General features: G+C 59.1%; 1 protein-coding gene across 1 annotated transcript; it reads right to left on the minus strand.

Annotated features, from left to right (window-relative positions):
• Positions 1-262: 262 nt before the first annotated feature.
• Positions 263-11,385, minus strand: LOC308491957 (obscurin-like; the record flags this gene model as incomplete). The annotated part of the gene is made up of 8 exons (XM_081036187.1): positions 263-4,450; positions 5,032-5,307; positions 5,773-6,048; positions 6,635-6,901; positions 7,363-7,671; positions 8,520-8,780; positions 8,896-9,165; positions 10,344-11,385. 8 exons carry the CDS (start codon positions 11,383-11,385, stop codon positions 3,936-3,938), a joined length of 3,216 nt encoding a protein of 1,071 aa, XP_080892313.1. The 3' UTR covers positions 263-3,935.
• Between the last annotated feature and the right edge of the window lie 2,168 nt (positions 11,386-13,553).

Genomic DNA, 13,553 nt, shown 5'->3' on the forward strand with positions numbered 1-13,553 from the left:
CCATGGAATTGTACACTGTAAATTTGTGAATTAGTCATTCAAAAAAATACAATCGCTGGACAGACATGGACTAAAAATCCCCCGCACAGGTGTGGGCCTACTCAATACCACCAGGCCAAGCTCCCCCTGGTGGGCCTAGCACTCTGCTGACTGAAGTGACACAGAGAAATGACTCCACTGCTTTACAAGCTGACCCGTCACTCTGGATGCTCTTCATCACCCCTTACAGGTTTCCTTTTTTTTTTTTTTTTTTTTTAACTGTAATGCAGTGTGATACTGAAATAATGAAATACCCAGTTTCTAGCACTTCTGTGTTAGCAAAGCTCTGCCTAAGGCAAGTGGGTGGAGCAGAACTAATGGCATGTTCTTAAGTGAAAATATCTTCAGGACAAAAAAAGGCAAGAAGTGACATTAATGGCACATGAGAATATCTGTCATGTTATACATCAAATTCACTAACTGGAAACTAGTGATTTGGGCTTCACTTTGTCACCAAGGACCCCACTTCCCAACTCCTCTTCCTCAGGCAGGAGACATCGGCCCGAGTGTCCAAAGTAGGTGGCAGACCCCCCCAGTGGAATGAGAATGGATGGTTTTTATCTGAACAGTAGCGTGTCAATTTTAATGCATATCAAAAGAAAACACAATTAGCCTCTGCAGTGCAAACTGCATAGACGTCATTGCTAAAGAGGGCTTAGAGAGGCATCTTAAACTTTTTCAAGAAGTCAACTGAAAGAAAACTCTATGTAAAGACCACCAGTTTGGGGTGAAACCCTGGTGGCCTGCAGGACTCAGCCCTCACTGCGCAGCCACAAGGAACCCTCTGGCCCAGGTGGAACAGTATCACCTCTCTTTTGCATAAAAGTGACAAAGCCACATAGGCCTGTGAAAACACAAGCCAGTGTACCCTGGTTTTGAGTTGCGTGTCCCCAAGGACAAAACTCGGTTTGAGAAGTTGACCTTAACAACCTAGTACGGGTTTCTGCTCAGTCTCTTGCACGACAATCACACACAGCCAGCCGATGACAGCCATAACTTTCCGGACACGCTGACGCACACACACTCCCTGGAGTGCTGCCTTCGGATGAACCCACTCTGGGGTTCATCCTCCAGGACCAGATGTGAGGACCCTGCTGCCTGGGCCTTTGCCCCACAAGCAAGCTCAGCCCCCTTGCCTGCCTGCTTCGTCCCCAGAACCCCAGTGCCTTGCAGGGAGGCGGCCCATACTATTGCACAGTGGCAGGGAAGAGCTTATAGGGCAGTCCCTCAGCACAGCCCTAGAAGCTCTATTATTGCCCCACTTCACAGATGAGGAAACTGAGGCACAGAGGGCAATGATAAGAAGTCCAGGGTGGCCAGAACAAATGACCACAAACAGGCTGAAAACAATAGGAAATTTTCTCTCCCAGATCTGGAGGCCAGAAGTCCAAGATCAAGGTGTCACAAAGTCACTCTCTCTGCCTCTTCCAGCTGCTGGTGCTTCAGGCATCCCTGGGCTTATAGCCACATCACCTCATCTCTGCCATCTCCCCATGTCTGTGTGTCAAAGCTCCCCTTCCTTTCTTTGTCTATGAAGATCCCTGTCATTGGATTCAGGGCCCACCTAATCCAGCATTAGTTAATCTAGAGATCCTTAACTGCTGACATCTGCAGAGACCCCATTTCCACATAACGGTACGACCACAATCTGAGATTCCAAGTGGGTGTGAATTTCGGGGAGAGATGACATTGACAACTTGCCCAAGGTCACCCAGCTGCTAAGAGGCACAAATGAGGTCTGACCCTGTCCACACTTTGACTCCTCTACAGCCAGTCTCAAAGGGGACGTCAAAATCAGGGCATGGCCACTCTAGTGTGGACGTGGGCCGGCCCACAGCACAGCCCCCTCAGCACACCTACCTCCTCCACCCTCCAAGTCCCACCTCAGAGGCAGGAAGGCCAGGGGCTCACCTACCCAGGCTGCCTGGAGCAGGGTGTGGCAGTGGGACACACCTAGCCAGGAAGGGTAAGGAGAAATCTGCTTCAGGCTCCTAGGAGAAATCTCTTCAGGCTCTCTTCTCTTTGGCTGTCTTCCAAAGAGAAGAGACAGCCATGACGACCTGTGCTAGGCAGGAAGGCCCCGAAACCCCTGCCCCACAAAGTACATGCAGCTTTCCCTAGCTATTCCACCAAATGCTAATCCAGGTGCTGCCATAAACAGATTCTGCAGAAGGAATTTAGGTCCCAGGTCAGCTGACTCTTAGCTAATCGAAAGGGAGATGATTCTGGATGGGCCTGACCTAAGCTGGTGAACCCTGGAAGGGAGGAGCTCTTCCTGGCCAAAAAGATTCGAAGCACGAAAGTGATTGGACAACAGCCTAGCCAACTGTCACCCCGTGTGTTTCCTTAAGGAAAGAAGAATCTGTAAGACTGTGCCTTTCTGGGACTCTGTTCCATCCTTGTGTTTACACCTTATATCTCTGTGTCTGATCCCCAAAAGATGGTTTGCAGCCAAAGACGGATAAGATACCTCACGGGAGATACAACCCAAGCCAGGTGGAGCCGGGTGGGGACCCCCAATAAGCTGCCTTAGACAAATATGGGAAGGGGCCTTGCCTCCCCTTCCCCCTGCCTGGGAAAGTCTGTTGCGGGCCGTGGCTTTTCCCTTGCACCTGTTTGTGAGAGAAGTCATGAGGACAACAAAGTCAGTTCTCTCCACTTATCTCAACGGAGCTGTTACAATATGCGAGACTTGACCCTGAGAAGGTACATACCTTAGGTAAGATACCATGGGACCTTGTGCTTCGGCTGTTTGAAGGTTAAAATAATTGGCTTGGGATGTTTCTATAACGTGATAAGTGAGTCTCACAGATCGTGCCAAAAACACTGCTACTCCCTTGCATACTCGTCAATAAAAGCCTCCAGTTGGCTTTGTTCAGGGCTCCAGTCCTCTGAGACTGAGAGACCCCTGACCTTCTGAGAGATTTAACTGCATTAAGTCTCTGTTTGTTTCTTTCTTAAAAACTTAACCCAAACCGCTCCTTCTCGCCTCCTCACTGCCCTCGTTGCGCGGGACGCGACACATCAGGAGGATTCTCCATGGCTGGCCTAAAGATGGAAGACCCACATGGCAAAGGGCTGAGAGCGGCCCCCAGCTGCCAGCCAGCCAGAAAACAGCCTTAGATTTGGAACCACAGGAAAGGAATTCTGCCAACAAGTTGAATGGGCTTAGAAGAGGAACCCCAGAGAACTCAGCCAGCAGCATGTGGATTCCAGCATTCGAGACCCTGAGCAGAGAACCCAGCCACACCATACCTGCACTTCTGACTTACAGAATTGTGAGCCAATCAGCAGGCATTGTTTTAAGCTACTGAGTACATGATAATTTGTTGCACAGCAATAAAAAACAAAACCAAAAAATTAAAACATAAACACCCCTTTCACGTTCTTCCTGTCTTGAATGTGATGGCTGGAGCTGTGAAAGCCATCTTGTGATCATGAGGCGATAAGCATTAGGGGAAAAAAGGTAACATGTTCAGGATGGCAGAGAATTAGAAAAAGACAGAGCCTGAGGCCCTGAGATGCTCCTGGTGGAAGAGGAGCCACTAGGGTCTACGTCTCCATCCCACTGGAACCAAGCTGGCTTTACACCTGGCTTTGTGCAACAGGACACAGAGACAGTAATGTTCTACAACAGCTGAAAACAGACATTAACCAGCCCTGTAGCTTCTACGATTCCCTCAGGGGAACCCAGCCACCATGTGAAGGAGCCCAGACTGTCCACATGGACAAAGAGACCTGTGGGTGAGATGTCATAAGGGGTCCCAGACATAGGACCCCATAGCCAACATCACAAAACAGAGAGCCCTGTCACCCCAGCCAGCCCTACCCACGAGAACCATCCTAATGGGACATCAGATACACAAATGAGGCCAGGCTGGCTCCTCCGGTCCCAGTCAAAACCATGTGAGCAGAAATGAACAATGCCCACTGAGCCCTGACTCACAGAATCGTGACAGTAACCAATTGTTCTTTTGGGCTTCTATATTTTGGGGACATTTGTTACTTGGCACTAGAAAACTGACTGAACAAGCCCTGATAAGGCTACTGAGTACTTTCCCCTGCTCTTGCCCACACTGAAACGCTTCCTCTGGCCTGTTCCCGGGATGGTCAATCGTCTGTTTTGTCAACTGACCTGTAACATCCAGGCGGAAGGAGACCCTCTGGCCCCCGGCCTCGCAGCTGTACTCCCCGCTGTCCGCCTTCCCCGCCTGCTGCAGCACCAGACGCCGGGTGCAGCCCTTGGCCTCCATGCGCACTTTCGAGCTCCCACTCAGCTTCTTGCCATCCTTGTACCACGTCACCTCCGTGTGGGCCTGGGCCACCTCACAGCTCAGTGTGGCACTGGTGCCCGCCTCGGCCTGCACCTCACTGCGTGCCTGCTGCTCCTTGGAAAACACCACCGTGGGCTCTGGGGACAGGCAGGGACGCACAATCAGAGACCCCACAGAGGTAAGCCCTGGAGCCATGAGAGAAGATCAGGTCCCAGGGAGCCATAGGTCCCCCTCGGGGTCTTTCTGTAGTCAAGTGCTGCAGCACAGCTCTCCCTGGCATGAGGGAGGGGCCTGACCTGTGACTAGGGACAAAGGAAAGGAATAGGGGGGAGGCAGAGACCCTCTTGGGGGCCAGGACAGGGAAGAGCAGGATTCAGAAAATGCATCAAGAGGCCCCAACGGCTTCTGGAAAGAGCCAGGACCTCAGATTACCAAGATCTAAATCTGTCCTGCCGAGGACACTTCCAGCACCTTTTGGGCCCTCCTGGCCTCCTTTCATCTTTAAAAGGAGAACAAAGACTTTGAATTTCTTTCTCATCTTGCATTCTTCACCCATCTCAATGTTAGTTTTGTGGGTAATTTCTTTTCACAAATCGAAGCAACTGCCCCACCCAAAGCATTTGCTAAAGAAATGGTGGTCCAGGCAGCTCCGCCTTGCAAGTGTCAGATGCAACTGGACCTGCTTCCCTCCCGCCAAGCCCAGGAGGTGGGTGCCTACCACAGACTCGCAGCTGGAAATCCACAGAATGCTCGCCCACACGGCATGAGTAGGTGCCCTCGTCCTGCCTGGTGACTGAGGTGGCCACAAGCCGGTGCCGTGTGCCCACGTCCTCCTGCGAGAAGTGTGAGCGGGAGCGGCCGAGCTCTGCACCGTCCTTGAACCAGCGCACACGCATGTGGGCCTCTGTAGTCTCGCACTCAAAGTGGACCGGGCCCCCGGCCACTGCGTCCACACAGCCGCCCGCAGAGTCCTTGTGCAGAAAAGGCGTGAGTCCTGCAAAGGCAGCAGGGGTCAGGGAGCTAGAAGAGCTCGATGAGCACACCCATGCACTCGTGGACAGAGGCGCGCAGGGACTCTGGGCCCACACTGGACCCTGGCCCAGGCCCGACGAGGGACCCCTTCAGACAGGGCTGGCTGCTGACTTCCAACCACCCAAAGCCAACTCACAGGACCACCTCTTGGGGTCCCGCCCCTCCTAGGCGGAGCCCCCCCAACACCCTCCCCACAGGTTATGCTGAGCCCCACCTGCCCCCACTGTCCCCGTGGGTCACCTGAACCTACCCCTCCCCCACCCCTGACTGGTCACCAGAGGCACAGTTCCCACAGGGTCACCCTCATCCCCCACACAGAGAACATCAGCTCCTGTGGCCCAGACCCCCTAGAGCCTGTCCAAAGATGAATACGGAACACAGGGCTGTGGCTGTGGCCACGGTCAGGAGGATGTGCACACACACACACCTTGCACCGACAGCTGGTAGGCGACGCGGTCCCCAGGGCTGACGCATTCATACAGGCCAGCATCATCTCGCACCACGTCCCGCACCAGCAGCAGCTGCTGCCCCGCTGCAGCCCGCACCTCGTACTTGGGGCCTGGGGGTAGCGCGCGGCCATCCTTGAGCCACGTCACGGCAGCAGCCTGCTCCGACAGCTCGGCCAGGAGCTGTGCCTCTGCGTGCAGCCGGGCCCGCACCTCCTGCACTGCTGCTGGGCGCTTGCTGCTCAGCCCCGGGGCCGCTGGGTGCCCCAACAGGTGGACAGAGAAAACATGGATGGGGGGCATGGATGGGGGTTGTGGACAGAAGGAAAAGAGGACGTTGGCACAGAGTAGACAGAAAGAGAAGGGGACAGATGGTGCAGGGGACAGAGGGGGAGCGTATAGAGAGTGAACAGAGGAGAAAGGGGACAGAGGAGGAGAAGACAGAAGAGAGTGGTTAGAGAAGTGGACAGAGAGTGAGAGCCGGATATGGGGTGGGGGAAGACACAGAGGCAAGGAAGCAAGAGACAGGACAAGACGTGGAGCAAGAGAAGGAATCAGAGAAGAGGGAGGGAGAGGGAGAAAAGGGGTGGGACAGATGGAGACATAAGGTCCTGTGTCATTGGGACAGGACTCACACCCTGTGGCTGGGGCTACTTGCCAGGCTGGGCAAGCTGTCTTGCAAACCCCACCCCACCGTGGGGCCCCACTCATCCAGGCCAACACCCAGCAGCCCGCCTGTGTTCTCCAGGAGCCTGGGGTCTGGGGACCACTATCCTCCTGCCCCAGCCCCAGAGGACACAGGACTCAGAGAGGCCCAGGGGTCACGAGCCAGGGTCCCCCTACCTCGGACCTCCATGCGGATGCTGCTCTCAATGCCATTGGCCACGAACTTGAGCTCAGCACCATGCAGGCTGGCGGGCACCGAGCGGATGGTGACAGTGTGCCGGGTGCCATCAGAACGGATCACATACACACTGCTGGCCTTCAAAGCCTGCCCATCCAGGAACCACTCGCCCGCCGAGGCCGAAGTGAGGTCCACAGAGAAGGTCACCTCACCGCCCTCCACCGCTTCCACTGCCTTCAGAGGCGTCTTCACAGCCAGCTGGGGGACTGCAGGGTAGGGGCTTCAGGAAGGAGCAGGGCCCACCCTCCCCTCCTCCTCCTCCCCCAGAACCTGGGCTTAATTTTCCCCTCCTCCAGGAAGCCCATCAGACAGGTGCACAGCAACCACGAGAGAATACAGGGCTCAGGACTGAGTGGGGACAAGTTAGAGCCACCCAAGATCCCCTCCAGATCCCAGAAACCTGGGTGGAGGGAGGGATTGTGCAGCCTGGTCCCCTGGGGCTGGTGAACACAGATAGGTTCCTAGGGGGCTCAAGTCCTGTCTCAGGGTTCCTTCCCCTTCCTACAGAGGAGGCTCCAACAGCATCAGGACCCCCCAATAAAGAGGCTCCATGAGTCACCGTGGCCTTGCTGAGGCTGGGCTACGCTCTAGCTGTGGGTAACTCAGCAGTGGGTGACTCACAGGCCATTACCTGGAAGCCATCGGGCACAGGACCTTCCACACTTACCCAGGTGAACGGTCCCCGGAAACTCAAGGTAGTGGCTCTGGCCAAAGCTGTTCACAGCTGAGACCCGGAACTGGAAGTCCCCCTCCTCGGTCACGCCAGCCACAGTCAGCTCTGGCATGGCCACCCACTTGGCCTCGTGGCACCGGCTCCAGGTGTAGGTTCCCAGTCGCCTCTTCTCTACCAGGTAGCCATCAATGGCCACAGGGCGGTCCCCGTGGGGTGGAGGGGACCAGCCGAGGGTCACAGAGCTCTCCGTCCTGGCCTTCACCACAAGGGCCTCAGGGGCATGCAGGGGCGGCTTCCTGTGGGCTGGGCAGAGCACAGGCCCATGTCACTGATTGGGGGCCCCCTTCCTGAGCCCCAGGTCCAGAACTGCTCTGGAGGAGGGGATCACAGAATCCCCAGCCCTGCTGGGGGGCACTGCTCTGATGGTCTGAGAAGGGGGAACAGAGGGGGATGTGGGGAGACCAGCCTGAAGGGAGGCTGTGGTCCCATGACCCCTGGCCCCACCCTGTGGCCATTTCTCTAGTTATGGCAGAAAGGGTGCCCTGGCTTCAGTAGCCACACTTGGCTCAGGGCCACCTTGATCTGTCTATGCTGTCCAGGTGGCCTGGGTTCAGACACCTTCCAGTTGTCTGCCTTGACTCCATCCCCACACTGGGATTTTGGCCTGGTCACTGGCTGAGGCAGGTCACAGTGAACTTCCCAAGATAAGCTGAGGCCCCCGTGCAGGCGCACATCCCTGTCACCCAGCCAGGGGCTGGCCCTTTGGGGGTGGGCAAGGTAGGGAACCACCACCCAATCTACAATGTAGACACTAAAGGCCATAGAAAGAAGACATGCTCACACGAGACGTACCCCCCCTTGTACTACACACACATACACACACACACACACACACACACACACACAGTGCTTCTAGAACAATGTACATCTTCTATTAATAACTTGGTTGGTGAGGTGGGGGGCCATCAAGACTCCCATTTTGCCAATGCTTGCGGTGACCACAGTGAAAGAGGGCTGCAAACAATTAGGGGTCTGAATGACCCAGAGCTGCAGCCTGGGCAGCTGGCCCCCACACCCTCCCTGCAGCTGCTGAGCACAGGAGGACCCGGTGCAGGCTCTCCCACAGCAAGGGACACTCCCCAGGCCCTTACCCGACACACAGAACTGGGTGGTCGTCCTGCAGTCCCCAGCCACGAAGGCCACCTCACCCATGTCCTCTAGGCTGCACTGGGAGATGGTCAGCGTGTGGCACGTGCCTTCGGTGGTGATGGCCACGCGGCCAGTGGCCACCACCTCCTCTTGGTTCCACAGCCAGCGCACCTGGTCCTCCGGCCTGGCCAGCTCTACACAGAACATGGCAGTGTCTCCCACTCGCACAGCCGTCTTCCTCGGTAGCTTTCGGGTGAGGTTCCCTGGGGTGGGCAGAGCCAGGGACTGGTCAAACCGTGCCTACTCCCACCAACCCCCAGTGTCCTGGGTCCCAGCCCCGCACTCCGCCTGCCTGGGTCGGGTTCCCTGCCCACCCACCTCGCACCGCGAGCTCAGCCACCGTGCGGCTGCCCTCGGCCGTCTCGCAGATGTACACGGCATCATCGTCGGCCGAGGCGTTGTGCACAGTCAGCCTGCGCTCTGTGCCTGCCTCCTCCATGGCGTACTTGGCGCTGGCCCACAGCCGCGTTTCTTCCTTGTACCACGCAGCCTCCGTGCCTGGCAGCGGCACCTCGCACCGAAACGTGGCCGACCCTTTCTCCTGCACCTCCAGGTCCTGCAGCCGCGTCTTGAAGGGCACCGTGGGCTCTGCAGGGAAAGGGCGAATGAGCGTGGCCGGGAAGCTGGTGGTGAAACCCGAGTGTGATGGGCGGGGCAAGGGGGCGAGTGAGTGGGTTGGTGGGGCTGGGCCTGGGGGCGAGTGCGGTGGGCCAGGAAGAGGGCTGGGCAGGGGCAGTGGGGTGGCCTCGGGGCGGGGCAAGGCAGGTAAAGGATCGAGTAGGGCAGGGCGCCTGGGCTGCAGTTGGATGAGCCGCAAGTCAGGGTGCGTAGGAGGACTGAGGAGGGAAGGGAAAGAGGACAGAGGACAGGAGAGAGAACTTAAAGGAAAGAGCCCTTTCCCCCAAAATATAAGAAGTCTGGAAGAGAAAAGAAGAAATGAAGCAGGTGAAGCTTCACCCCCCTGAGCAGGCCGTGCCGCTGGTTCCGGGAGGGCTAGGTCGGGTGGGCTCCCTGCCACGCACACGGTGGGGCAGCAGGGCCAGGACCTGCCTGCTAAGTCGCTAAGCTCCCTGAGCGCGCGCGGGCTGCAGGCCAGGCCCTGCGCCTCAGGCATCTTCCCCAACCAGCTTCTGAAGGGATCCCCGGGGAGAAGCATCCCCCCCAACCCCGCAAGAGCGAGGACACTGAGGCAGACATGTGAGGGTTGAGTCGTCTGATCTGGGATCCTACAGCAGGTGAGATGTGTAAGAAGGGGGAGGCGGGAGTCCCAGCACGTGGAGAGGCCAGTGTTAGGAGTGAAGAACAAACAGGCCTCCCAACAAAGCCTGGTGGTGTTCTCCACACTTGCACCCAGTGCCCCGGGGAACCTCAGACCCGGACAGGAGGCTGTGAACTGGCCCAGACGGCAGCCCCTGGCCCTGAGGTCTCCGAGGACTTAAGGGTTTGTCCCCGCTCCTGCCTTCCTTCCCTCTTAGCCAGGGAGACACCTTAGCAGGGGGGAAGAGGGAGGGCCTGGGTCATCCTGACCATGGACCAGGCAGGCTCAGCCACCGGGCTGCCCGACCATCTCCCAGGGGGAGGGAGTGCTGGTGACAAAGCGCATTCTTCTGTACTCGCCTGACTCACACAGACGGGACAGGCTGCGGGTCATCCCGTGCCGCCAGCATTTTGCGGCCGCGAAAGGTGAGAGCCTCGAGGGCTTCCAAGTCCGCATTGGCTAAGGGACGGACAGGGCGCGCGCGGGGCGGCGCCCGGCCTGCGCTCACCTCGGACGACGACCAGCACGGAGCTGTAGGTCTGGCCCACGAGGTTGGACGCCGTGCAGGTGTAGAGGCCGCGGTCCGACTGCTTGCAGAAGAGGATCTTGAGCACAAAGTTCTCCTGTGCGTCCTCGTACACCACGTGCCGCCGGCCCTCGGCCACCAGCTGCCCGTCCTTCTTCCACACGGTCTCGGGCTTAGGCTCCCCGGTCACGTAGCAGCTGAGGCGCGCGTGCTTGCCTTCCGTCACCGTGCAGGTGCGCGCGCCGGCCCCGGGCCCGGGCGGCGACGCGGGGGCGCCCTCCCCGCGCATGGCCTCGCGCCGCCGCTGCAGGTGCGCCAGGAGCGCGGCGCTGGACGCTCCGGGCGGGCCCGCCGCACCCACGTCCGCGTCCACCGTCAGCGCCGCGGCCGCGCTGGCGGCGCCCAGCGGGTTCTCGGCTCGCACGGTGTAGGTTCCTCCGTCGTGCGGCCGAGCGGCCTGGATGCGCAGCGCGCTCGCCTCGCCACTGGCTTCCACGCTCACGCGCGGGGCGTCGGGAGCGCCCAGGCGCCGCCCGTCCTTGGCCCAGCTCACGGCCACGGGCGGCGAGCCGCGCACGCGGCAGCGGAAGGTGGCCTCGGCGCCCTCGCGCACGCGGATGGACGTGGGCCGCAGCAGGAAGTGGGGCGCCTGCTCCGCGCACGCGGCCTCGGCGTTCACCTGCAGGCCCACGGCCGCGAACGCCTCGCCGATGGCGTTGCGCGCGCGGCACACGTACTGCCCGCTGTCGCCGAGCGCCAGGTCCAGAATGGTAAGGCGGTACAAGTCTCCGTCCTGAGCCAGGCGGAAGCGAGCGCCCGCCTCGACCAGCTGCCGGTCCTTCTCCCAGCTCACCTGCGGCGTGGGGTTGCCCACGATCTGGCAGCTCAGCGTGGCATCCTTGCCCACCGACACCACAAAAGCCTTAGGTCGGGTAAGGAAGCGGGGCGCGCCGCTGAACGCAGAATGATCCATGCTGGGGGTGAGGGTGGCGGGAAGGACCTGCGAGCTGGGCGGGAAGGTCATGGAGGGGCTGAGCCTGTGGCCTGCTCTGCGCTCTGAGCCTGCCACCTTTGCCCCACCAACCCACCTCACCCTTCCAGTGCTACCTGGAAAACCCAGCTTCACCCAGGTGGACGCCTGCACGTGACCCCCCCATCCCAGTCTCGTCTCCCCATGCCCGGACGACTTTCCAGAAGGCACGGTGGTCCAGAAGTGCAGATTTGCCCCTTCTTGGGCAGTTGAGTCTGGCTCTACCCTCAAACTGGCTGTCCTAACAGGCAAAAAGCTCCTTCCTCTCCCCACAGCTTCAGTCCCCCTGCCGGGACTCGTCCAGCTGAGCACCTGTCCCAGAATACCCCACGGGCAGCCAGGCTGCCCTCCTCCCTGGGCAGCATGGCACAGTGCAGCCAGCATCTTCCCCCCACCAGCCATGTTGTACCTGGCCAAGCAGACCTGTCATGCCCCCCATGGGCCACTCCAACTGTCTTAAGTGTCCTGTCCCCTCCCCACACACCTCTGCCTCCTGGAGCCAGAAACTATAATCTGCCTGTGTCTCCACTCAAAAAGGGGGCAGCTCGCTGTACTCCTGGCCACGGGAGGCCCACGTTGGGTGCTCACTGTGGGCCTGTCTCCTCTACCTGTAGTACACCAGAAGTCACAGGGCCCTCTGCCTGGCACCCCCTTTCACCTCCCCTGCCCGTTCTTCCCCCAGGTGACTCCTCCACAAGCCTTTGGGCCCAGGGGCACTTCAGACCCCCTTGCCCAGTGGCGCCCATGACAGGGAACCCTGTACACAAGCCTGTTCTACCTGCAGTTGCCCTGGGCCAGGGCACACCTCACCTGTTCTGGGGTCCCCCACTCCCGCAACCTCTGGGGGGTTGTGCTTGCCAGTGAGCAGGGAAGGGATGGAAACCCTGCAGCTAGGCAGGTTCCTCCTGACAACACGGATCCGGGCCCCTCCCTTCCGAGCTTGCACAGTCAGCAGAGTGCCTGCAGAGGACAGCAGAGAGCCCTCCGGGAAGAGCCAGGGTCCTCCAGGCTGAGGACAGTCAGGCCAGCTAGCTGCACCCAACCTGGGGGGCTTCAGGTGGCCTGGTCACGCTAGCTCCACCAACGGGGCATCCTGCTTGGATAGGGCTGGCACCATCAGTGATTAAGGTTCCAGGTGACTCTGGCCTCTGACCATCTGGGGTGGCCCATGGCTGGAGCCAGCACAGGTGGGAAAGGTGAGACTGGGTCCCGCCTGCATAGGGCTTCTGTGAGAAGAGCGAGCACAATGGGCCCTGGCTGCCCCCAAGTGCCTGAACTCCCTCCACCCAGGGGTTGGGCCTCTGGCCTCCAGGCATAGGTCGCCCACCATAGGAGGAGCAGCAGCGGATGTCCTCGGGTGGTCCTCTGCTGTAATTCAGGACCTAATCCCCATTAATCCCCCTCAAGGAGGCTGAGCCCGGACAAGCCTGCTGACTCATTGTGCAGTCAGCACCTCTGTCCCCCCCGCGGGCCAACCGCCCCCCCACGAGGCTGGGCAGGCCTGAAAGGATCTGGGCAGGCCACCACCCGAGCCCCGCCTCCGTAGACGCCCCCATGGGCCTTGGCATCCCTCTGACGCCAGGTTTCTGGGGACCCTGATCCCAGAGCTCTTCCCAGTGCACCCCACAATCATGTAGTTAGTGTGTGAGTTACCCAAAGCAGGAAACGGCATTGTCCCTGTCCCTGCCACACCCAGAACAAGTGCCCAAGAAGCAGTTCCAAGCTCATGAGTGAACATGTTCGAGGGCACACCTCCACAGCATGGCCCTCCAGGAGACAGAAGGACAGGGACAGGGAGGGAGCTCCCATCTCTGCTAGTGTTTAGGGAAGACTGTCCCTGCATTTGGCAGGTATGCAGGTCACCCACTGGCCTGACAAGAGTGGGCAGAGACCCCAAGATCTTCTAAGGCCACTAGGGACTGGGACTGTGGCAATGCCCTTCTCCCTATCCAGCCTGCACTCCCTGCCCTCCATGCAGCTGACCCCATGGGGTCCAAGGGGCTCACCAAGATGTGACAGCCTCAGAGCCCCACAGCAGCCCCACCATGCAGGCGTCCCCTGATCAGCAAGGCCAGGTGCCCTGAGCACATCCCCAAGGACTCTGAGCCACCCTCATTTAGGCTGAGGAGGGGAGGGGACCACAAAAGGCCACCTCTGGGCAC

The sequence above is a fragment of the Rhinolophus hipposideros genome, assembly GCF_964194185.1.
Source record: "Rhinolophus hipposideros genome assembly, chromosome: 23".
Lineage (NCBI taxonomy): Eukaryota > Metazoa > Chordata > Mammalia > Chiroptera > Rhinolophidae > Rhinolophus > Rhinolophus hipposideros.